The sequence below is a fragment of the Passer domesticus genome, chromosome 2 (genome assembly GCF_036417665.1).
Source record: "Passer domesticus isolate bPasDom1 chromosome 2, bPasDom1.hap1, whole genome shotgun sequence".
NCBI classification, from domain to species: Eukaryota; Metazoa; Chordata; class Aves; order Passeriformes; family Passeridae; genus Passer; species Passer domesticus.
Genome location: NC_087475.1, coordinates 24,331,226 through 24,356,782, shown reverse-complemented (window position 1 = coordinate 24,356,782; position 25,557 = coordinate 24,331,226). Strand labels below are relative to the sequence as shown.

Sequence of the window (25,557 nt, the reverse complement as noted above, 5' to 3'; positions counted from 1 at the left end):
AATATTAAAATTTTCTCAAGAAAAATAACACATTGTTCAACTGTTCTTACAGTTTTCTTATATCTAGCCTAGAGCTTGCCCAGAGTAAGTTTCTCATACTAACCACAGTGAACCTGAAAAACAACTCATGACCGTTTCCATAAGGACTACACATTTTTTTAACTGTTGTACTTAATGTTTGGTCTTTTTTTTTCTTAGGCAGAACAAGCTCATCTAATTTCAATTAGCCTTACAGGTTATATTTTCTAAATAATTTCCTTTGATGCTTTCCAATTTATTTGTATTTGAGCCTGACTGCAAAAAGAGTATGTCCACTATGTTCATTCACACCGCCCTCTTGAATAGATTTCAGAGCGATAAAGCTCTGTTTGGAATGTCACATTGTTAACTTATGGAACTCCTACATCTTCTTCACTGTTTACTGTATGTATATTCATTGTCTTTCTTTTGAATATAATTCTTACATTTGTATTTATTGGTGTGGGGGGAGTGATTATTTTTTAGTTCCCATAATTTCGCCCATCTGGAAAGATCCCTCAGAATTGCAACTTGGTCCTAGGTACTTTAATATTTTTAGATTTCATAATATTTACATATTTTTAAAATGTCTTCTCTATACCTGACAACTATTAATTAATGTGGGAAGTCACCAGACCTAAGCTGGATTCAGCTGACATGTTCTCCTAAATGAGAAGCAGTTACTCATTACTTCACTGCAACATCAAGCTTCCCACATTATATAAGATAAATAACATTTCTTTAGTTTGGACATGAGGACATTCCATATGGCTGTGTAAAAAAAAAAAAAAAATTCTGCTATAGTATATCAATACTCTCTTTCCATACTCTGGACTAACTACTTGTGTGAGAAGGTAACTAGATTGTTGTTACATGGTTTGTTACAGAAACATGCAGAGCAGCTGTTTCCTATCACTGTTGTTCTACAGCTCCTAAGTTGATTGTTTAGTAATGACCTAAACAAAGTACCTCTCTTAATAGCACAGATTTACTGATAGATATTTTCTCAACTAGAGCTTTGGGGTTTTTTTCCAGTCTTTTTGTACCACAATTGAACTTCACAAGCTTTTGAAGATAATCACTAAAACATGCAAGTGAACTCAATAGTGTTTTAGGAATTTTATCCGATCTAGACATGAATACCCTAGTAAATTCCCTGTTTATTGTTTTTCTGGTCTATATTCCTACATCCATTTCTGTTACTAATTGCTAGTTGTGTTCTGGATATGGTCACAGTGAAATCTCTTTTTGTGAAGGCCATTGCAAAAAATGTTTCTACAACTGCAGTAATTTTCAATCTGCACAGTTGTAATTAGTCACCTAGTTATTCTGCTTCTCCAAATAGAAGACAAACAAATCTTTCTTCTCCATTTACAAAGCAAAAGCAAGAAATGTTTTTCCTTTCCATGGAAACTATCCAGAACCTACTTTGATTGATCAAGTAAAAACTTAGAAACCTTCTCAAACCATAAGCAAACACTTAATTTCCCAGCATTCCCTAAATCAGAAAAGAACAAACTACATTGCCTTTGAATGCATGGGTCCTGCTTGGTCTGAAAAAGGAATGAAGACTTTTGAAGAAAAAAAATGAATGAAATCGTTGCATCCTTGAAGTAATGTGAATTTGTCATTGATTTATTTAACACAACTTGCAGATAATTAGCTAGCAATAAAGGAATAAATTATTATTTAAATTCAGTGTCCTACAACTATCTTCATTTGATGGACCATTCAGCACATAGAATGACACACAGATTCAGGCCCATGAATGTAAGTCCTAGAACAGACTTGGTTTCCCTGTGAACGTCTTTATTTCTACAAAAGGGACTCAAGATAGATACCCTGGACAACAAGCATATCAGCACAGAAAGAGTATGACCAACACAATGTATGGCCCAACACTGCTCGAGTGTAAAAAGCATTCACTTGATGTTTTTAAGTAGTGGCTACATTTATTTTGGAAGAAAATTTTATTTTATAGGTCTCTCATTGGGAGTATATTTTCATAAAAGGGGTACAGGCAAACATAATGGAAATTATAACACATTAAAAAATGTTATGTCCCCTTTTGAAGGAATTTTGCAAGCATGCAAGTTTTGACTTAAGAAAATGCCTAGAGCCAAATCTTTAATTTCTAAGCTTCCAAAACTTCCATTGGCAGCTGTGAAAATTCTGGACTGAGGAATAAAACATGATCTGATGCTTTGTTTGATCCTAAAAGATCAAATGTTTGAATTTGAGTTTGGATTCTGTTTTCTTCCCGTAACATAAAAGGAAATCTACTTAATAGAAATATACAGAAGTAATTCAGCACCCAAGAATATCTCTAAATTCCCGTAACTGTTAAGTGAAGGCTGGACAAATGATTAAAAGTGCTTGACTCCTACTACAATGCCAAATGCTGACTTCAGACTCTTTTACAAGACGTATTATTATTAAATATTGTATGACCGTTTTCCAAATTGGAAAACTACTATAAAAGTAAAGGATCTAAAGATGTATGTGATGTTCAAGGAAAACAGCCAGATTAGAAAGTACCACATGGGCAATCTAGTTAAAAAACCTTAAAGGCTTCTTTTCTTTCTTCATTAACTGCTCTCACAAGCAGCTACATCCCTGTCAGGTATTTAGGGACATGCTTCCTCTTGAGCACTGTTTGGTGATTTAAGGCCCAAGGGTTTCAACCATAAAAAAGAAACTAAGACATAACTGAGTCAAATCAGGCAACATATCCACAACTTTAATAAGGCTGTGCACAAACCACAGATTTTTAGCCTGCCCTGATTTTTTAAAAAGTAAGTTTTATAAAATTGTACCCCTTGTATCTTTAGTAATGCCTTTCTCTTTAATTTCTATATTCTTGTTCTAATAAAATACCTTTTACTTTAAGTAGCTCAGTTCTGTTTGCCATTATGATAAGTATACATTTTGCAAGAGCTTACTACTTTCCAAACTTGTGGGGTAGGAAATCTTTGTTTTCAGCTTTTGCAAAATGTAAATATTATCAAAACACTTTACCATACTGACATGTTTTGATCAACAGAGAAAACAAAGTTTTATTCTAACCACATTCTAAAACATGTGCATAGGTTTTATGGACAAGCAGAACTTTAAGAATTCATGAATATCTAAGAGAATCCACATGTTTAGAGGTAAGTTAAGATTTCCAAAATTCTGATTGTTATACTTTGTTGAAACATGGGCATATTCAGCACCTTGTAGCAAATATTTCTAAAGCACAAGAGGTAAGTATTCATAAAATTATGGACATTATTCAGTAAACAATCCTTGACTGCAGAAAAAAGTATTAACATTGCAAATATATGCTGAAATATTAATACACTTATATTAATAAATCACTTTTTAAAAGATAAACAATTATTCTAATTTGTCTTCCCTGAAACATCTATAAATGAATCAAATAGAAATTGGGTCAAATACAAGTACATATAACACTAAATTACTTCAGATTTTTTGACCTAATTCCATACTCCCACTGTTTGGAGTTCCTTATTTTCTGAAAGAAGAAAGAAAACCAGTGAATACATTCTTTGGAAAATATTTTTTTATTATAAAATGTACAGTATATTGACCTTAATATTATAAAACACTGTAATGTATCAGAGTCTTGTAAAGACCAATAATTTATAAAATGAGACCAATTTCATGTTACTCTGTCCAGTCTCATAGTCAGATTAAAAAATATATATAAAATATATAATGAATTAATTGACCATAGCATCCTTAGTAGCTGGCAAATGTATGTTCGTATGTTAAGGTAGCTAATCTCTGCATGTATTTTTATTAAAATAGATCACTCTTATTTGCTAATTTAGTCTTTGATTTTGAAGAGCTGATAGAAGCATGAATAGAAAGGTTAATAATCATATTCTATAAGCCTAGATTATAAAAAGGCGCTGCAGGGTATAAAGAAAATTATGTTTTACTAAAGTACTTCTATCACTGCAGCTCACTTATTAACAGTTAATACTTCTTTGGTACTTTTAAGGTGCTTGTTAGAACTAGAAATAGCTTTGGACTATTGACAATAGAGTACTTTAGGTCTCAGATGCTATTGGATAGCATGAAAAACCACATTACACTGTCTTAACAATTTGAAGACCTTTTCCAACATGTTAGTCTTCTCAGTTCCAGACTTACTACCATACTGAGTAGAAAAGAAATGCAGATTATTTCTTTTTTCTCCTCTTGTTAGCCACTGTTGCAAGCAGTGCTTTCCTCATTGCACTCATTTGGCAGTGACTTGAACACCAGTATCCAGTCAAAGGCACTTGTTTTAATGTTAGAATATGTGTATGTAGGTTGTTTTAGAATCACTGCCTAGTATATTTTTAGCAGTGCATTTATAGAAGCCTGAATCCCTTTGAGTGGACTGCTGGATGACTAATGACCCCTGAGGATGGAGGAATTTGTTTCCATACAGACGGGATTGAGCTCCTGTTGTCAGATGTGATTTATCTGGAAGCTCCCATGTTATTTCTGCTTTGGGAATCCCAATGGCCATGCAGTTCAGTTTAACTGAATTTCCAGGTCTGGCATAAATGACAGGTGCTGGCTCACTGGTGATCCGAGGAGGATAAGCGATCACAATGACAGGCACAGTCATAACAGAAGTGCCATACTCTGTTGACACTTTGCACAGGTAAGTGCCCCTGTCAAATACAGAAGCCTCACGCACTGTCAATGAGCCATTCTCCATCAGGGAAAAGCGACCCACAGCCTGGGGGGCATCCATAACCATACCATTGGGCAGTGTCCAAGAGATCTGCGCCCGGTGGTTTGCCTGGGTGATGCAGTGAAGCTGCAGAGTTTCTCCATTGATGATGCTCACCAGGTTGTTGTACTGGTTGCTAATTTCTGGCCTGAGTCCCACCTTCAGGAAGACTACTCGTTCCACATAACCGCCCTGGTTTCTGGCTGTACAGCGGTAGGTCCCAGCATCCCCAGCAGATAAGCTGCTGATGTGTAAGATCCCATCCCTCTTATGGTAAAATCTGTGCAGGCGACTGCCACTCAGCACTTCAGAGCCGTTGGGAAGGATCCAGCTTGTGCTGGGTTTGGGGTTCCCCTGGACTGAGCAGTTCAGATTGATGCTGTGCCCAGCAATGGCAGTGATCCTTTCACTGACAGGGTCTCTGAAGGAAGGTTTCTCCAAATGGTCTGTGATGAGGAGCTGCACAAGCAGTCTGGCTTCCCCACCTTCGTTCCGCCCAATGCACACGAGCTGCACGGCGTCTGTCTGTCTCACCCCTCTGATGTCCAACGTACCATTGCGATGCACAGTGATCCTGTTCCCATAGTAGGGAGCTGGTAAGATTACTCCTTCTGGAAAAGCCCATAGGACGCGAGGAGCAGGGATGCCCTCAGCTCTGCAGTCAATAAGTTTCCGGCTGTCTCTGATGGCTGTCTCCCTCACAGATGTTATTGCACTGAGATGACCATTGATTCTGGGAGGCTGAACGTCAACATGGATCCAAACTATCTTCCGATCTTCTCCAGCACTGTTCCGTGCTACACAAGTATAGTTACCACTGTCAGACCTTTGGGCCTTTTGGATGAGGAGGGTGCCATCTCTGTATATCTGGTATTTGTCAGACAGGGCAGGAATAGGCCTGTTGGTTGGGGAAAGCCAGGTCACTTTGGGAGTGGGTTCTCCTTTGGCTTCGCATGCTACTGTGACAACATCGCCATAAGGTACATTAATAGTGATATATGTTTTGTTCCTGATGGTTGCAGGCTCTGCCACCACTTTGACCCGCACTTTCATTTCATCCTTCCCAATCTGGTTTTCAGCATAGCAGGTGTAGTCCCCTTCCTCTCTCAGTCCAACATCATTGAAATACAGGGTTCCATTATCAAAGACCACATATCGCTTCGTCCGGCTGCCGCTGTCATCCGACTGCATGAAAGTATTGATCATGCTGCCATCTGGAAGACCCCAGGAGATCTCTGGGTTTGGCAGACCTGTGGCTACACAATCAACTTTCAGGTCCCCTCCATACTTGACCTTGTGATTATTCTCATTCTTATGTTCTATTTTTGCTGGTTTCATCATCACGTTCACTTTGAGGACCACGTAGTCGTCCCCTATCTTATTGCGGGCCACACACAAGTAGTCTCCTGCATCTTTGTCTGTAACTGAATGAACAACCAAAGTCCCATTGCTGAATACTTTGATTCTAGTCTCCAAAGTGCTGTAAGAAAAGAAAAAAGAACCTAACATGAGATACAAAATCACATTTTGGGTATCAACTACTGAGAGAAATCTGTGTGGGAATAACAACTCAACAGTATTCAAAGAAAAAAAAATAGGAAAGGAAAATTGCTATTGTTAAATAATTAAATGGTCAGCAATTTCCAGGATATTCACCACCAAAAAGCAAATGGGAAAAAATAATTCTACTCACTTGTAATCAAGTAATTCTGTTGTGTTTAATGAACTTTAATGCTCTTTTTGACCATTAAACATCCACTAAATAACAAATTATGGTAGTTTTGACTCTTCTGACTACTTGTACATTATTCTATAACATTGAAACATGAGATCTCGGAATTATATAATCCACACAAGACTATATGGACCATAATGGAGTCTGGCACCTGGGTCTTCAGCTGAAAACAAATAAAGATGAGGAACTTCCTCTGGCATTGTGTATAAATACTAAACCTTCAGAAGAGTCACAAAGAAGCAAAATGTTGCTATGCTTTGAAGTAAGGGGAAAAAAAATTCCAGCATGCAAAAAAAGCTATTATTCCTTTCCACTTCACTATGGAATTGGGGTATTGTGGTCAAAACCAGTTTCCTTGGTAGCCAGTTTTCTCCTCAGAGGAGATCTCCATTATTTGAAAAGTAGCCCACATAAAGATCATGATGGAAAATAAAAGAGAAACACAGTAATTTTTTGCTACCATTATGAGGCATAAAATGCAATCTGGATTTTGTGCTATATATTTTGTGCTATACAGGTTACCTAAATATATTTTTTGTCAGTATAAAAAAAATTATGACTATGTTCAGCTGTGAAGAAAGTAGTTCCCAATTATGCATTTTAATTACAGTGCATTTCTCATCTCTTTATAGTTCTCTAAAGTGAGCTATGAATAATTTATAGCACAGAAATTTGTTTTCAGCCAAGTGTTAGGACAGTTATTGTAGGTTTGTAGAAGTGATATTTTACTTGATATAGCAAATATTGGTGAACCTATTGTTTTAGGCATTTATATACAACCAGGTTTGCACAGACCTTATTGGGTGGTAACATTTGTTTATACATGATGTTAAAATGATTGTGTTTGTTAAAGTAATTATAAGTCGATTTATTTGCCCTGTATTTACTTGTGTGTAATGATTTGCCTAAGAGATAAACTTCAATGATCCCTTTTCTCCCGGGGAAAAGCAGCCACCTGTGCAATATTAATTCAGACTAAGCACATTGGGACAACCAGTACACAAGCTGTATATCTGGAGTTTTTATATGCTTACAAGTGGCTGCAAAAGAAAAACAGTGACAGCTTATCCTAAAAACTTGAAGTTAACTTTTCAAGAGTAATACTGCTTTCAAGAAAATTATTCTAAGATATGGCTTTTGATATAATTTTAAATTCCTTCTCAAGGATTGGGAGGATCATTCAAAACCCACAGAAGTCAAGAACGAAACTTGTACATATGAGTGTGCTTTTCTCTAAGTTCATCTAAACTGCAATTTATCTGTGACACCCCAAATAGTAATTTACCTGTGAAGGGAATCAATCATCCTTTTGGAAGGCAACCTCCACAATATCCGAGGCCAAGGGTCACCAGAAGCACTACAGTCCAAATGCAGGATGCCACCGTATGTTACATCTGTTCTCTGAGGAGAGCTCCCAGTGATCTTAGCATTAGATGCGTGCTTCTTCACATGGAGTTGTACTGTTCTCCTGGCAGCTCCCACCATGTTAGCAGCAATGCACTCATAGGTCCCACTGTCCTTGGGGGAGACATTGCGAATGTAAAGAGTTCCATTAGGAAAAACAAATAAATTCCCATTGACAAACTGAGAAGGTCGGATTTGCGTGCCATCAAAGACCACCCAGCGGATGGTGGGAGCAGGTGCTGCTTTGGCAGTGCAGTGGATGTTAATACTGCTACCAAGGGGCAGGGAAATGTTCTCTTGCTTTTCCTGCTGGATGATGGGGGGTAAGGCTGCAATGTGCAGCCTTACTGCAATGCTGTCAGCTCCTGCAGCATTGCTTGCTACACATTTGTAAACTCCTCGGTCTGAAAAAGTTGCTTGCTTGATAGACAAGGTTCGATTTTCATGGAGCATTATCCTGCTTTCTGTGGTTGTGACCGCCTGCAAAATCTTCCTATCTGGGAAAATCCATGAAATTAAAGGGCTTGGAGACCCACTAGCCTGACACTCCATTGCTATGGTCTCTCCAAAGTAGACCGTGACATCTCGATAGCGAGAAAGTAAAATTTTGGGCTGGTAGGCTACAACTGTGAGCACAACAATCATTTTATCTTCGCCATGCAGGTTCTGAGCTGTGCATAAATACTGCCCACGATCCTGAAGCTGGGCATTTCGGATAAGGAGAGTACCATTTTTCCAGACTTCAAACCTTTGTAACTTGCTGTCGGCTGTCATTAGAGCTCCTGTGAAGGTGAGAGGAAAGAAAAACAAAGTCAAAGGGCTTAAAATGTACATTATTGCAATAAAGAAGTCTTAAGTGAGACTTTAGGTTTACTCAACACCAATTACAACTTCAGAGGGCGCACATGACATCTTCTGACACTCTCCATAGCACAAATTAGTCTGTTTCTATTGCAAAACTACCCACTAGCTGCAAACATGGACAGCGTAGAAATTTTTGAAGGCCTTGTTTTAGGGTCTCTCTTAAGTCTTTATGTAACTTTTCTGTTCCTTTTGCATATGGAGATGACACACACATCAATATTTAAGGTAGCAATGTTAAAAAACCCATGCTCACAAGTATTGCTGTAATAAATTCTAACTGCTATGAATAAGCAGAGTTGGCTGCTTTTCACAGCCAAAAATTACTCTTCAAAAACAAACTCATTAAATGACAGAGATTTTCTTTTGCTACAAGAAACACTGTAAATCTATTATTACTTGTAATGATTAGTTGCAATTAATCATTTTCTCTACAGTGATTATAAGTGACAGGAAGTATTTTTTAGTATTTTGAACAACTCCTGTGAGCATGTTGCACTTCTGTGCAATACCCCTTCAAACCACATGGAAGAACACATTTTTTATCTGTCTTACCTGTAGAGACTTTTGTCCAAGTAATAAAAGGCTTGGGCTCCCCAACTGCATCACAAGGCATAAAAGCATCCATTTCAGCAAGGATGGATATGGTCTGAGACACTTTTGTGATAATTTTAGGTCTTTCTCCGTGTACCCTAAAATTAGTGGAAGACTGAATTACAGTCGAATTGTGCGGCATAATGCCTCCCATGTAAGGAACAGATGGGATTTTTTGATGATGATAATGGACATTTTTAAAAGGGTGAACTGTAGTGGTTATTTGTGGTTTTGTGCGCTGAGAGAGAAAGGCTGGAGGGGTGATCTTTAAAATTACCCGTGGTGATGTGGTCGTTGTGGCATGTGGCATTGGAGGCACTGGAATTGCTGTAGCTTTCTGCACCGTAATCCCAGTAGGTAAGACCTGAGCAACCTTCTTCTCATTTGTGTCTTTTGGCACTTGTTGACTAGGAACATCTGGTTTAGGATGTATATATAAGTGAGGGAATATCCTTGTTCTGTTGAAAAGGAATGGTATTCTGGAACTGGGGTAATAGGGGATCCCTTGACTTGGTATTCTCCCAGCTGTGCCTCTGTTATCTGGAAGATGGTTATTTCCAAAAAATCTTGAATTAAGATTGTATCTGTTCTGACCCTGATTACTGAACTTGCTTTCGGTTAATGGATTTGTTTTGTGAAATGGAGAGGCTTGTGTTGGGGTAGTTGTTTCTCTTTGGGATGCAGAAGTTTTTCTGTCCTGGATAGTATGTGCTGCATACGCTGTTATCTCTGGTTTGTTTGTGTAGTGAAGAGGCTGATGTGTTATAAAATAGCGAAGTGGGCCCTGTGTTACGGGAAGTTTCATTGTGCCTCTTACTGGAATGTGCTTTGGAGGCACAACAGGTAGTCTTTGGTTTATGCTTGGTATCATTCCAGCAGGTGGATGGGGAAGATTTGGATTTAGCAGTAAACTGTTGTTTGACTTGCTGCTATACAACTCATTGAATTGCTGCTCTTTGGACTGTATGCTAATCCTGTTCTGGTTAGAGGAAGTAGTAGGGTGAATATTCTGCTTTGAGGTCATCAATATTTTGTCACCACCTGCTCCAACTTGTTTTGCTCCTGGGAAACTTTCTTGATTAAAGGCATTACTCTCCTTGGAGGTATAATGAAGAGAGGGATGTGAAGTGCTTGAAATGGAAGGGGGAAGAGTGACAATTTTTATAAATGGAATAAAAGCAGTGGATGTAGTAGGAAGCTTTTCAGTTGGCTGCGAATGATAAAGCACATGTAATATAGATTCCTTTCTGTCCAAGGAAGATGGCTCTGTCCTAGCCTGGGAAGTAACAGATTTCTTTGTCTCTCTAACTGGAAAAGTCTGAGTTTCTGCAGTGCTGAAAGAGGAGGATAAAGTAATTATGTCATACTGCTGAGGTGGCTCAGCTTTTGCTGGTGTTTCTGTAGATATTGCAGACTTCCTTGGCTCCTTCGAAACGGAGAGGTCTTTAAAAACTTTAACTGTGCCAACAGGAATACTTAAGTCACTCATAGTGGGATATGCCAACTGAAATATTCCAGCAGTTGTTTCATTAACCACAACTTCTAAGTCAAATAGGTTAGGCTCTTCTTGAGATTTTGGTTTTGTTGATAGTATTGAGCTGTTCCTATATGCAGGAGAAGTGGTGGTTCTTGATTGTTCTGCCTTCTGATCCACAGTTTTAGAATCTGCTTTTGTGTCCTTCTCCACAGAAACATTGTCTAATGAGTGGTATGCTGGCACTTCACTTTGCTCTGGTTTCAGAGATACACTTGACCCTTTCGTGGGAAGTGCATCATGTACAGCATATGATGATAAAATTGTGATGGGTTCAGTCACTGGAAGTTCCAGGGTTTCAGAGCTAGTAGGGTGTGTCACAGGTTTGGCTCCAGGTGGAGAAGCAGTAGGCCTAAAAGAGAAAGTTGTAATCATGTCGCTGATTTTTGTAATTTTTTCTGTGAGACCCAAATCAGGAATTAAGGAAGGAGTGGATTCCATATGTTCCTCTTTCCTAGCCTGTATTTTGGTGTTTTTAAGATCAGGACTTCGAAGAGTTGCAGAAGAAGTTTTGGTAACAGCTTCAATTTCAGGTGTCCTTGTAATTATAGGCATTGCCTCTGTGGTTAAAACAACACGGGGCAAAGGCTTTGGTCTTTGTCGGATTCTATTTGGTCTTCTCCTTCTCCCATAAGGCCTTTTTCTACCATGCTGAGTAATACGTGAAGGCATGGTCTTTCTATATGGAGTTGTTGTGGTGGCCACAGTGGTCATTCTACTCATGGAAGAAGCTGTTTCTAAACCCTCTGATGTTTTATGAGGAGCATTAGCACTATGCAAAATGAATATGGGACTTTGTTTTGGAACAGCCAGGTTTCTATGTTCCTCTGTCTGAGAATTGTCTACATAACTGCTGGGTACACTTTCTTGAGTCACTGTATTCCTCTGGGTTTCAGCTTCTTCACTCCGAACCATGATGGGGGTGACAGCTAGAAAACTGTTGCTGAAGTCTGCCATTTTTGTATGACTTGTGGCTATCTTTTGGCGCTGGTATCTTGAATCATTGCTCTTTTCTCTAAGAAATGGAAAAGTAGATGAAGGAACAGTAGTAGTGCCTACAGAATCTGTCGGGATGATCTCATCAAACTGAGAAGGTGCCGAAGTTACGGTGTCAACACTAATTAGGCCCAGTTCATTAAACTTCAAGCTTTTCTCCAAGGTGCTATGATGATCCACAGTCTGAGACTCAGCAAGGAGAGTAGCATCAAGTGGTAGCTCAGCAAAAGCAGAATTTTCTTCAGATATAGAAGATATAGTTTTATCTACGTTTTCCACTGTGAATAAACTGCTCTGAACATCAGCAAAGTTTGTCACAATTTCTTTGGCCAGAGGTTCTTCAGTAAGGGCAACTGAATCATCTGTCCTGACATCAAGATGATGCTCCCCTTGCGGTTCTGGAGTTGCAGAGACAGGAGTCAAATATGGACCTGACAAGGCAATTTCTACAGTGTCCAAACTCGCAGGTGTTTCTGAAGCCCTGTGGCTGGAGAATGGTTCTGTTTCTGACCTTATTAATACAGGCTGGACTGAAAACACTTCTGTGTTCTGTGAAACAGTGACCGAGAATTGCTCCTCTTCACCCACAGGTGATGCATCAGCAGAGGAATCCACCACATCAGCTTCTGTCTTTGAGGACGGAGGGCTGGCTAAGGGATAAGAGGCAGGAGTCGTTTCCTGCATGACTGATGGCAGTGAAGTTGTTACAGATATAGTTGTAGCTGTCGTTCTAGGATAATTCTTCCCACGGACCTTTGCCAAAATGTCAGCCCAATGCTGTGGATTAATCTGTTTGCTTGCCACATTAATTCTCCTTCGAGATTCAAATACTCTCCGGCCTTCTGCAACATTGCTGTCTTGGGTTCCATCAGTACTTTTCCAGAGTTTCATTTTCCTTCTGCCCTTCTTCCCCTTTTTAATTTGAGCCTCTGGCACTTGGTCACTTTTTTGTTTAAAAGGTATTTCCCAGTCTTTTAGGCGGCTCTTTCTTCGTGGGAACTCCTCCACCCCTCCTGCTCCTGATCCCTCTTCATCATCTATGACCCGCCCTCTTGTCTTTGACAAACCTTTTGAGCCAGGGCGCTTCTTTAGTTTGATTCGTTTAAATGACCTGTCAGACACCATTTTATTTACTGTGACCCTTACAACAATCTGATCTGATCCCAGCTGATTGACAGCCACGCATCTGTAATGGCCACTATCAGTGACATGGCTCCTTGGAATAAGCAAAGTACCATTGGGCAGCATATAGCCTTTTGAAGAGTTTGATAAATCACTGAGTACCTGACTGTTTGGAAGAATCCAGCTCAACTGTGGGTCTGGGATGGCAATTGCATTGCATGGCAAAGCTATTGGATCTCCAACATTTTTTTCAACCCTCACTACATCTGAATCAGCTACCTGAACAGCTGCAGGCTGCACAACAAGTCTGTAAGCCATTACATCCACATCATCTCTCACTTGGGCAATGCAGTGGTACACACCTCCATCAGTGTAACTCACTGTTTTGATTATTAGTTGGCCACTACTGAGAATGGAAAACCTACTATCTTTCTCATTAAAAGGTGCCTGCAGTTTAGTTCCATCTGGGAAAAGCCACTGAATGGAGGGGCTCTCAGAAGCTTTCACACTGCAGCTCAGCTGACACTCTGACCCTTCCACCACACTCTGTGCTGTCCTTGTGCTCTGGTTTTGCTCTATCATTACCCAGTGTCTCTGCTGCCTGGTGGTTTTGGTATGAATTGTCTGAGAAAACACAGTAAAAAAAGATAGCACCACTTTTTTCCCTGTACTCTGGCGCCTGTTTAATTGGATATTTATAAGAGGCTGCATCACCCAGGAAGGCTTGGCCAGTATTTGAGCTTTTACACCTGTGTAGTAAAGAGCATCATAATCTGAGCCTTGCCTGTACTGATAGCTTATTTTAGGCTCTTTTGTGAGCATAAGTTCCCTCTCTAATTTAACAGGTACTTCACTGTAGTAAGCTATAAGCTTCCATAGTTTTTCATAGTTTTCTCGATTCATTGGACATTCAAAATCCAGTGCAATTGTGGCATTTATATCTATCTCCTGAGTCTGGATTTGATTCCACTGAATTTTGGTAGAACCTGTCGGTTTCTTGATTTCACAGTTCAGGTGGACTATATTGCCATGCTCATCGGTCATATTTAGAGTAATGTTCCATGGCGAGGATTGAAGTTCTTCCAGAGGGAGTTCATAACTGTCACCATCTTCCTCATTTTGAGTACTGCTATTTTGCCACAGTGAGGATTGAATGACAGGCTTCCTACAGGAAATATCTTTCAAGTTTGGAATATCTTCTTTCTGCAGTTGTTTTGGGCTGCTGCACTTAGCACACAGCTGTCCACCTTCATAGGCTTTGTCCTTTTTGCATTTTAAAACACCTGCAAAAAATAAAAAAAAAAAGAAGAAAATAAAAGGTACAACAAGAGATAAATATGCTGAAAAACAGTTCTAGAGTTAGACAACTCTCAGAAGTACAAAATAAACTTCATGAGAAGTGCATTATGGCACATGACACATAAGGCAAGACTTATAGAATAGCACCTCTTTATTTTACAGCTGAATGAACACCCAGTTCTCAATCTGACCATGATGTCTTTTGACTTTAATGAGAGGATTGAATTCTCCACCCTTCTGAAATTTAGATTCACTGCCTTTGAATTAAATGCCTAGAAACCGAAGTGTGCAGGGCAACATTTGTATCAGTAACAAACTACTCTGTGTCAAAACGTCTGTATTTGTAGTGACAGCCTAACTTGTGGATCCAATGTGAAGAGGAGTGGGACCTTTCAGCTTTCGAAAATACAGTATTCACCAGAGAAATGCTGAACTTCCTCATTAAATAATCCAGGAAGATTTTTATTTTTTCTCTATTGATTAAGAACAGCACTGGCAGTATGCAAAACATTTTACTGTAGCTTCCAAAATGGGCTGACTAGTTCTTGCACTTACAAGCTATTTATCAGCAGGAAAAAAATAAAGTGCCACTTCTTCCCTGACCTCTGAAACAACTGCAAACTTTATAATAATACAAAAAAAGCTAAAACAGAGAAGGAGAGCTAGACCAGGAAATTACAGTCTTGACTCCTCTCTTCTGTCAATGCAGACTGTTGTCTGCAAAGTAACAATCATATATTTATTACATTGTTCTGCTCACTCAAATGTCAAATGTACCTTAGGTATTCAGTTTGGAACCACACAGTAAAAAAAATGTATTACAGTTATTCTAGGAATAAGTATCATCCTGAAGAATGAGGGATCTTTGAAAGAATGAACAATATACCAGTGGGTTATAAGGCAAAATGTCAGGAGAAAGGGAAATGTACAGCAAATTTTCATACCATTATTTTAATTGAAAATATGTGCTTTGCTGCTCTGAAAAATCAATTTTCTTGAGAAAATGTTATAAATGAAATACATACACATACATATATATATATATATACACATATATATATGTATATATATATATGCAGTTTGTCACTTGCAGATTCAAACTGGATGTTTCAAAGATAAGGAAAAACTGGCCCACAATCAACTTGGCAGTGGCTACAACAGTCTGAAGAAATTTAATAACTCTTTCTAGACAGAATTCCCAAATAAGTGAATGTTATAGTCATATACAGATACAAAATCTGTCATACATGAAAATTGCATGGATAAATTATTCCTCCCTCCAAAAATCACTACTGTTTTAGCATAAAGAGATAACCTAACTGAATAAAACTGCTAGCAAGCCAACACTGCACTAAAGAAGGAATGTTCAACTAATATCTCATTACTATAACTTACAGTAAAACTTAAGTACACCCATTACATATACACACACAATTTGGATCAAGAACAGAAAGTGAGAATATCAAAATGTAAGCTAGTGAAATACAGTATTTCCATTAGATGACAATCCCTTAGATTCTCAAGTATCTGTTTAGTCAGGAAGACTTATATTACTCATTCAAGCATCGCACATTCTTAAAAAGCACTGTCCTACAGTCAAGTGCAAAATTGCAATGAATTATATATTCTAAGATGACAAGATCCACCATCATTCACCATACGTGCTCCAAAGTCATTATATAAACCTTGGGATGCCATCATTCATTTGAGACATCTTCAGTTACAATTAAATGCTAATTTCCTCTTAATATTTTAGCAGTAGCTCTGGCGTGACACCAGTTCCTCTGCTGCACTGAGATGCCCAAACTGAAAACTGATACTCAAACCCCTCCTCATTTTGAGCATCACAGATACAGAGGCATTACAAAACTCTCTTTTTTTTGCTTCTGCATACAATCAGAAGCATTCCAGCCTAGACATTGTGATACTTTTTTAATCTCTAAGTCTGAATGAAGATAGACAAGCTATTTTATGCAAAAATTACATGGCTGAAAATAAAAACATTGCAAGCACTTGAAAATACTTAAAATACATTTGCTCTATCATAACAGTTGTGGTCAATGAAGAAACATGGATGGACATGAAGAATGCATGTTACAGCCTTAATGTTAATAGATTCAAAGTTAGAGGGCTCAACCAGGAACTTGGTAACCTGATTTCCTTCCTTCCTTGGACAAACAAGTCCAAATCCACTGTTACCAACTTCCATGAGAGGATATAGTCAGTAGCTTTGTCGGCTGAGGACAATTGGCAGCCCTTAGCCAAAAGTATACTGCTGTGCAAGAAAAGGCAGTAAAAGGTTATTACCCCTTTCCAGTTATAAACCCCACTACCACTTCCATCATTCCAAATGTAATGGCTAATTTCTATGCTCTTATATTCGTATTTTTATCTAATGAAACAAACTGCTTGCTTTTTACAGTGTTTTTAAATATATATATTTATTGACTAGTAACAGAATTTAATACTGCGCTTAGACATCATGTAGGTAATAATACTTAGGAAAAAACAAAACCATCAACACACAGAACTGGAAAAAAACCCAAATATTAGGAGTTCAATAAACACTGGTGGCTTATGCTCCTACCTCCAGAAACTTCATTCCATTCAAGGAGCCACTTCAAACTGCAGTCGCAGTCCCATGGATTTCCATGAAGGTAAAGATTTTCCAGCAGTGGCATGCCTTGAAACATTCCTGCAGGCAAGGTCCTAAGAGCATTTTCAGATAGGTAGAGATGTCTTACTGTTGACAATTTGAAATAATCTAGGATCATAAATGTTGAAAAGGTGTTGGGGTGAAGCTGCTGGAGCAAATTTCCTTCTAGGTGGACAAGTCTTAGAGAGGTTAAACCATTAAAAGCATTTGGATGAATAAACTCAATTCTGTTGTGGTCCATGTGTAGTCTCATTAAGCTTGAAAGTCCTTGGAGAGTTTGGCCAGTTATGGCTTTCAATTTGTTGTAACTAATTTTGAAAACCTAAACAAAACAAAAAAAACCACGAAAAACAAAACAAACATCAACCAAAAAAAAAAAGAAACAGAGGTTACTTTTATTATCTAAATCCAAATAGAATAGCAATCCAACAAATTTTTTCCTCCCACATTCAAATCCTTTGCACCACTGAAAAATGATATGCTGGTCAGAGGTAGAATAAAACTGAGTGTTAGTTGGCATTATCAAGTTAGATATAGGCATAGTTAATAGATGTCAAATGTATTTTGGGGGAAAATTCTTATGTTAATCCTAAAAAGGCACTATACAATACACTTATTTTTCTTTTCTGTTATTCATGGAAGTTAGTTTTGAAATTTAGGAAAACGTAAGCATTACCTGTAGAGACACAAGATCTTTCAAAGCACCATTAGGAATATTCTGAATGTCATTTCCATGTATCATGAGCAATTCCAATTTTGTAAGTCCTGCAAAGGAGTTTTCGTATATAGACTGTATACTGTTGAACCTGGGGAAAATAATCACAAATATAGTTGCAACTTATTCACTGACTGTCATGAACTGCAAATGTAAAATTAGTGTAACCTAACTTTCAGGAAAAACTGGAGGGATCTTAATGCATTGTCAAAAGGCCAGAATTTACTGAAAGACTCTTACAAGGCCCAAGCATACTTAGCTCATGTTTACACTACAGATTTCTTTCAACTCATTTTGTGGCACTTTAGCCATAAATTAGGAGTAAAAGTAATAAATAAGCGTTTAAGTTCTAATAGTTGTCAGTATATTTTTCCATGCAGCTCAGTTTATAGAATGGAAATAAGTTAATGGCCTGTGGCCAAACCATGATGCTATGGAGCCTGGCAAACTAGACAAGCTGCAGTGCTGCCAAAGCAGCATTTAACAATAAATACATAGAGATTTTGAGAGTAAACATTAAAAATGGGTTATCTCCCAAAGAGCACAAGAAGCAGTAAGTCACATCCTGCTTCACTTACTGTTACAACATGTAATTGGCTGCATTAACTAAATACATAACATCTAGGAATTGACCTTCCAATTACATCATTTGAGCCTTGAAACTCCTCTTAGATAAGAAACACACAGAAAAATCTACTCTTTGAAAATGAATCAGTTTTGCTTTGGACAAGCAAATCAGGCTTTATTTGCCAGTTTGGAAGAGTTACATTTGGTGGCCTAGCTCTATATTTCTGTTTTTCATATGTATACAGAAAATTCAATGTATTATGTAATCTAGGGATGAAGTCTTAAAACTAAGCATGGAATTCTGGAGATTTTTTTCCAATTTTTTGGTATTTTCTAGAAAGCAAGGGAAGACACAGCATGAAATTAAAATACTTCAAATATGAATAAAATACTTTTGGATCTTCACCATGTTACCGATCTAAAGATCCTTAATTTGCTTAAAGTTTATAACATTGTATTAATATTTTAGTCATTCTGCAGATCCACTAAGGCTATAGCAGACGTCTTATTCAAATTCCTTATTTCAAAATCAGTCCTTCAAAAAAATTATGATCTCGTCTAAATAAAAAATTTTCCAGGATAATTACCAGTTAGAAAAATAATCTTCACCTTCTAAGTGCATAGCACTTAAAACAATATGATAAAGGCACTCTTTCAAAGTCAAAGTGCAACAACAGACAGTTAAGACTGTTTCTTCCTGGGAAGAAACTCAGAAAATGTCCATTGTAGTGATGAAATTCAAAGGGAGGAAATGTTTTTATGCTAACACTGTATCAAATAATCTACTTTACTAAAAAACCCAAACACCTTAGTAAATTAGAAGCCTACATTCCATTTTCAAAAGCAATTTAGGGATCTGAGTACATATTTCTTTAATATAGCTTTACTTCACATAAGAACATTTTCAGCATAAAGTTAGGCTTTAGGTGGATAAAATGTTGGTGGATAAAAATTTTAACTACAGAGAAGCAAAAAAAAACCCCCTAACCAAGGTCACTGCTGCCAGTCATTGCATGATCAGTTGCAGCTTACAGGCGCTGAGGTTGGCGAGGTGAGTTCACCATGGGTAGTTGGGCAACCCTGACACCAACCAGAAGAGGACTGCGACTCTTGCATCGTTCTGTGTCACACAATGACCCAACACGATACTCTTGTGATATGAAGCCTACCAACAGTCCCTGCCTTCTTGTCTCAAAATCTGACAGATGTGAGTTGGCAATATCCTGGCAGAGGACAGTGAGTTGGAGTCTGAGCAATCTCTTCCCAAAATATGCATCTACTGTGGTTAGTTGCTTGAAAAAAACTGCAAATAACCACAGCTCCAAAGGCAATAGATCTAATTTCTTTCCACTGTATTCATTTAAGATATACTATATCTCATTGTTCTCCAAAATGCTACTGGGTTACATCATAGAGAGTTAACTAAATACCTTTTTTTTAATACATTCTAAAAGACTAAATATTCTATTTGCCAAAAAAGAACTCACACCCTGGTATAAACATTTATTTGAAAAGAATAGTAACTTCTGTTTGAAAAAAAAGACTAAGCTAATTCCTCCATGCCAGCAGCTGTAGTGTATGAAATACAACACTGATGGGTAAGAACCCATCTCTGCAATTCTACTTAAGAAGTACACACAGAGACCCTGGTTTGCCACACGTGCGCGAAGCATTCCAGGCTTCCGCATTAGGAACACGAAGCTGTTTGCCCCGAGCTGCCATACGAACCCGAAGTTGATTCTTTCCACGTGTTTAGGGATGCGTGCCGGCACGGCTGCCAGGGAGCGGAAGGTGCAGTGGACCTCGGTGGGCAGGTAGCAGGCGCAGGGCTGGGGGCAGCCCAGGGCGCCCAGCGGCAGTGCCAGCACCAGCACCACGGACAGCGCTCCAGCCGCCACCCGCTCCCCCATCTTGTCGCCTCTCCTCGCCTGGCTCCTCCTGCGTTGTTGCGGGGCAGGGAGGAAGAAAAGAGAGAATAAATTATTATTTTTTAAAACTTTTGTATACTCTTTAGATATTCTAAACCCTTTATATACCTAGTGATTACTGGCATTGTCTAGAAAGTCTGTAGACAATCAAGGCCAATTTCAGTTGGAAAGCCACTTTCTTTATTCTATGTCATTTTCTATTTCAGTGTCAATTTTACCCCCATCACTCATTTCTAGTAAATACTATTCTAAAAAAGTTATGGCATCTCCCTATGGTAAAAAATTTTATAGGCTTATTCTGAACACCAAGAATAGTACTCATCTCACAGAAAAACAAGAAAACTTTTAGGGACATATGTAGCTCAAGCAAATTGCCAGTGTTCTCTCTACAGTCAATTAAAGAAAAAAAACCAAAACCAAGCAATATTCACTTGAAGATTAATAATATAATTTATGTACCTCATCAGATAACTAGAAATAGTACAACTGAGCTTCATTAGGTCTCAAATTAGTAAACTCACCTCACCTAGCTGCCTAATTTTTAGACAGGCTGTTAACATTTGGTAGGGTAAAATGTGGCTCAATGACTCTCATTCATAATAGATATGGGAAATGATTGAGAGAGAAAGGGAAAGAAAGAATTGGTCGGCCATAGATCTGTTCTCTGTCATCCTTTGCCATGGGTTGCTCTGTGATGTTGGATACACTCTAACATTGCAATCTAAACCAAACAGTGTTATGACCAATCAGAAATGACAAAACTAGACAATTTGTTTAAAAACATAAGCATAGGCCTCAGAGGAAAAGTTTATAGTATGTCTACCAACACTCAAATTCACATTTTTGGAACTGTGTGTTGAAGTCCGAATGGCTAGAACCATGGAGAGTCATTTAAAGAAGCATGGACAAGTAAACACAACTGTTATTGACTTTGACCACTAGTAATTTCTGAAAATCAAATAATTTATGTAATGTCTTATTGCCAATTAAGCACTCTAACTTTGGACAAATGAGTTTAAAACACTTCTATTCTTATTCCTAGCAACAGAATAATTTGAAAGCTTTTCAAATTACAGCCATACAAGAACACAGGCTGCTATTAGTAACAGACATTTAATATTCCTGCTTTTACACAATACTGTGACAATGACAGAATTCACTTGTACCATGTATTATCAGTTCCATTAGTTATTTGCTTGTAGTATAAAATTGAGATTTTCTTAGGTCTGCAAGCAACAAGATGCACATTTTTTCCCTCAGATTACCATGTGCAAACTATTAAGAGTTCAAAGGAGAGGTTCATTGGGATGAAGAGTTTTCCCAAATATCTGTGGTCAAGTTAATGGGACGTTTAGCATTCTTTATGAGACAAATAGCTTGTAATTTGTTTAAGAATTTTCAGGCGCTGTTTTCCTTATATTCTTCTTAATGAAAATTCCTTCTACGAAACAGCCTACCCACTTAGAATCCTTTTGTGAGAGGTCCCTTTCAGGACATGCTCACTGAGGTGAAGAGGAGGCTGCAGTGACTTGTGAGGGGCTGGGAAGGGCGGGACTGTCCGCGCTCCGCCCGTGTCAGAGGGCGGCCGGGCCGGGCCCCGCTCCCGCGGGACGCGCCGGGATCCGCCGGAGCAGCTCGCGCCGCGCCGCCCCGCCCCGCCGCGCGGGGGCGCTCTCAGCCGCCCCGCCGCCATTGGCTGCCTCCGCCGCCCCGCGCAGGGTGCCGGCCAATGGGCTGCGGGCCCGCCCCGGGAGGCGGGGCGCGGGCGGAGCCGCGGGCGGCGGCGCTGCCCTCACGGCTGCCGGCGGGGCGCTCGGCGGGAGGGCGCGGCCGGTGCTGCGCGGCCCGGGCCGTGAGCCAGCAGCGGCTGGGCGGAGGGGGCTGCGGGGAGCCGTAGTCCCCCCTCGCCTCCGTGGTTCTCTCTGCCGTACCGGAGGACAGATGCTTCCCATTAGAGAAGAATGTCCCCGCCGGACCGGGCGACGGGAGCGCCCGGGCAGAAGGCGGGTGTCGACACACGGCGACACCGGCTGCGGGACGCCCGACGGGCAGCCCAGCCGCCGTCCCGCTCCCGCGCAGTCCCGCCGGGGAACCCCAAAACCCAACCCGCCCGCACCCGACCGCGCTCCGGCGGCGGTGGCCGTGCTCCGCTCCTTACCTGCGGCTGGGCGAGGCGCTCTCGGCAGGCGCTGCCCGCCGCTCCCGATGCTCCGGGGGCTGCGGGCGGGCGGCGGCGCGGGGCCGGCGGTCACCTGGACCCCGGGCTCCCCTCCGGCACCGGCTCGCCGAGGCTCATCGCTGCCTGCGGTGGCCCGCCTGGACCCCGACTTAGGACTCCTGATCACCCGTCATCCTGCGGGGATCCGCCGCCGCGGCTGGGTCCCCCCGAACAAGCATAAGCGATGCGCGGCAGCCGGGCAGGCACCGCCGGGTGCTGGTTTGTATTGACTGCTGTTGTTTCCGAGCTCTCCCCTTCTCCGGGTGCCCCACGACCCCGCCGAAAGTCGGTGCGCCGCAAGCCCTCAGCACCGGCGGCAGCCCAGCGCGTGGCTCCGGGAGCCCCGCGGGCCAGCGGGCGGGCGGGCGATGCGGGCGGCTCCGCGCCGCCGGACGGGCGGCCTGGGCGCGCAGCTCTTCCCGCGGCGGCAGCGTCCCGCCGCCCGCCGCCGCATGGGGACGAGGGATGCGGGTGCCGGGGCGCCGCGCTCCGCCCGCCTCCCCGCGCCGGGCGCAGTGCAGGCGGAGGGCGCGGCGCGGCGGCTCCTCTTGCGGGGTGGGCGGCCCCTCCGGGAGGGGCGGCTGCGGGCGGGCCCGCGGCAGGGGCGGGGGGTGGGTGAAATGGGCTCCGGAGCCGGCGGGCAGGGGTCGCGGCAGTTGCGGTTTCGCGTGGGATCGGGACCTGAAGCTTACGGAAAGTTTGTCTCTGGGTCCTGGGTACATCCAGCACTGTTAAAGCGCTCAGACGTGCAGCTACACATCTTGTGCGCTCGCACACACGTATACACGCAGGAGTTCTGCACATAATCCCTGACTGGACACACCAGTTTGGGTTTCTTTCTCTTCTCATAGTGATGTGGTGCTTGAATACATGGTGTAGTGCAGGGTTAATGGCTGGTCTCGATGATCTTGAGATCTTTTCCAACCTTAACGATTCTGTGGTTCTTTGATATAGGTCTTCCATCTCAACACAAAGAACCAACCTGACATTAATCCTTATGTTTCATACTGGCACAATTCTGCTGCAGAGACCTGTATGCTGTCTGTATGTGGGAATTGGGTCTCTGCAATCTTACTCAAGGACAGACACTCCAATAAATGCATGTGAACAGAAAATCTCAGAACTGAAATAGAGAGGAAATTACAACAAAAGAGGAAAAGACAGGAATCAGTAATTAACCAGCCTGATTGTAGACCTGGTCATTAATTGCCTTTTAAAATCCACTAGAGAAGCAAACTTTAGTTTAAAGTCATTAAATCATTGACATCTGTCTTCTCAACTTCTCTCTGGTATTAGCAACTGTTTCAGTACACAAAAGTAATCCTGTCTCTAGTCCAGTGAAAAATGCATGATTCAGAACACCATGCTCTAGTATCTAATTGGTTCCGATGTGTGGTTTTTGGATATGCACAATTTTCTGTTCCCTAGATAGCCAATGTGGCCGTTTCCCTCATCAGTTCTAAAGGGCAAAAAAATTCAGTTTTTCAAGTTGCATAAATGAGCATGAATGCTTCTTGAGTCATAAGAATGCCTGTGAGTTTTGGTATGGAACTTTCAAATTCCATCTCCAAGGTAAGTAAATATAGGAAATGGCATTATATTCAAGGTTCTAAAATTGTGGCCAGTGGATCATCGCCAAATTAATAGAAATAATCAGAATCCTAATTGATTAACTGTTTTTGACTTTGAAACATGTGGGAGGTGTGATTATCAAAAGGGTTGGTGTCCAAACCTCTTCAACTGTTAGCAATAAGCTGTTGTCAGAATCTGGACAAGTCGTGTCTTCCAAATACATTAATAAAGTTTCATTTTCAAAAGAAAAACGTATTATCCATGCTTTTAGCTGCAGAAACTTTTTTTTGTTGTGGTATGTTGTGTTTTATGTTGTGTTCGCAGCTCAGCTCCACACAGCCTCTCCCTCACCCAGTTTGATATGGGGGAGGGAATTGGAAGGGGAAAAGTTTGAAAAATCGCAGGTTGAGATAAAGACAGTTTGGTAGGTGAAGCACAACAAAAGCAAAACAAGGAATTCATTCACTACTTCCCATGGGCAGACAGGTGTTCTGCCACCTCCAGGAAAGCTGGATGTCATCATGAACAAAAGTGACTTGTAAAGGCAAAGACATCCCCCTTTTTGCCTTCCTGCCCCAGCTTTACATGCTGAGCATGACACCATATGGTGGATACCCCTTGGATCAGTGGGGGACTGATCCAAGCAGTAGTCCCAGCTGTGTCTCCTGCCAGCTCCTTGTGCATTGCCAGTCTGTCTCTTGGCAGGATAGTGTGAAAAGCAAAAAACACCCCAGCACCACACCAAGCCTTGATCAGCAGCAAGATAAAGCATCCTTGTGTTTTCACACTGCTTTGGTCACAAATTTAAAGCACAGTACCATATAAGCTACATTCAAATACATGCCAGAATAAAATGTTGCAGACATTTAGAATAACACCATTAACGTGATGTTCACTATCTTCAGCATAATTTTGTTTCAACCAAGCAAAGCCAATACCAACCCATATTGTTGTAACCACTCTGTATTAACAGTAAATGCATCAACAGTTCACAGGGTAAAAATCACACTACTTTGACAACGAAGCACACCCAGCTCCAATATATATGTTTACTTTATTGCAAAGTTTTACAATTTTTAGAATGTAAATTATGGGAATGAAAAGTATTAAGGACAAGATTTTTTTCAATGATGTGTAGTACTTACAATTAAGGATTTAGCAGTAAATATTGTCTGTAATATGGAACTTGTAGATGCTACATGTGCTTGGACAGCCCTGTGGTCACAGTATGCTTTTTTTTTTTTAATTTGAGATTTCAGCTGCATTTCAAGAAGAGGCTGGTATCTAGACAGACAGCTGCTGCAGCAGTATGATTTCGCTGATGCTAGGTTGTCTGAAATCTGGTACAGTAAAAGGTTGGAAAACATATTTACAAACTGTTTCAAGTTTTTACATTGTGTATAGGGACAGGCAGAGCAAATGGATGGTAAAGGAAATCATGATATTTGCCTTTTCAGCTGTGGTACCAGCCGTTTACACAGAATTTACAAAGTGGTAGGAAAATATTTCAAAGGAACAAGGGAAACCAAGTAGAAGTACTTGAACTGTAGGGAGCACCAAGTGAGTTTCTGATACAGTCATTTCTGAAAGTATTCTGAAGGTA

At 40.5% G+C, this 25,557-nt stretch overlaps 1 protein-coding gene across 3 annotated transcripts; it reads right to left on the bottom strand.

The window, feature by feature from the left end:
* Positions 1 to 1,948: 1,948 nt before the first annotated feature.
* MXRA5 (matrix remodeling associated 5) lies at positions 1,949 to 22,867 on the bottom strand. 3 transcript variants are annotated; one of them, XM_064407767.1, is made up of 7 exons: positions 22,323 to 22,867; positions 19,965 to 20,174; positions 17,631 to 17,760; positions 16,886 to 17,276; positions 9,309 to 14,282; positions 7,774 to 8,674; positions 1,949 to 6,233 (listed from the first exon to the last, which is right to left on the bottom strand). In XM_064407767.1, the coding sequence occupies exons 2-7, from the start codon at positions 20,144 to 20,146 to the stop codon at positions 4,322 to 4,324; spliced, it is 8,490 nt and encodes a 2,829-aa protein (XP_064263837.1). In that variant the 5' UTR covers positions 20,147 to 20,174; positions 22,323 to 22,867; the 3' UTR covers positions 1,949 to 4,321. The 3 variants fall into 3 exon arrangements, with proteins under 3 accessions (XP_064263837.1, XP_064263838.1, XP_064263840.1); XM_064407768.1 differs by lacking the exons at positions 19,965 to 20,174; positions 22,323 to 22,867 and adding an exon at positions 19,225 to 19,295; XM_064407770.1 differs by lacking the exons at positions 16,886 to 17,276; positions 19,965 to 20,174; positions 22,323 to 22,867 and having other exon boundaries at positions 17,631 to 17,761.
* Between the last annotated feature and the right edge of the window lie 2,690 nt (positions 22,868 to 25,557).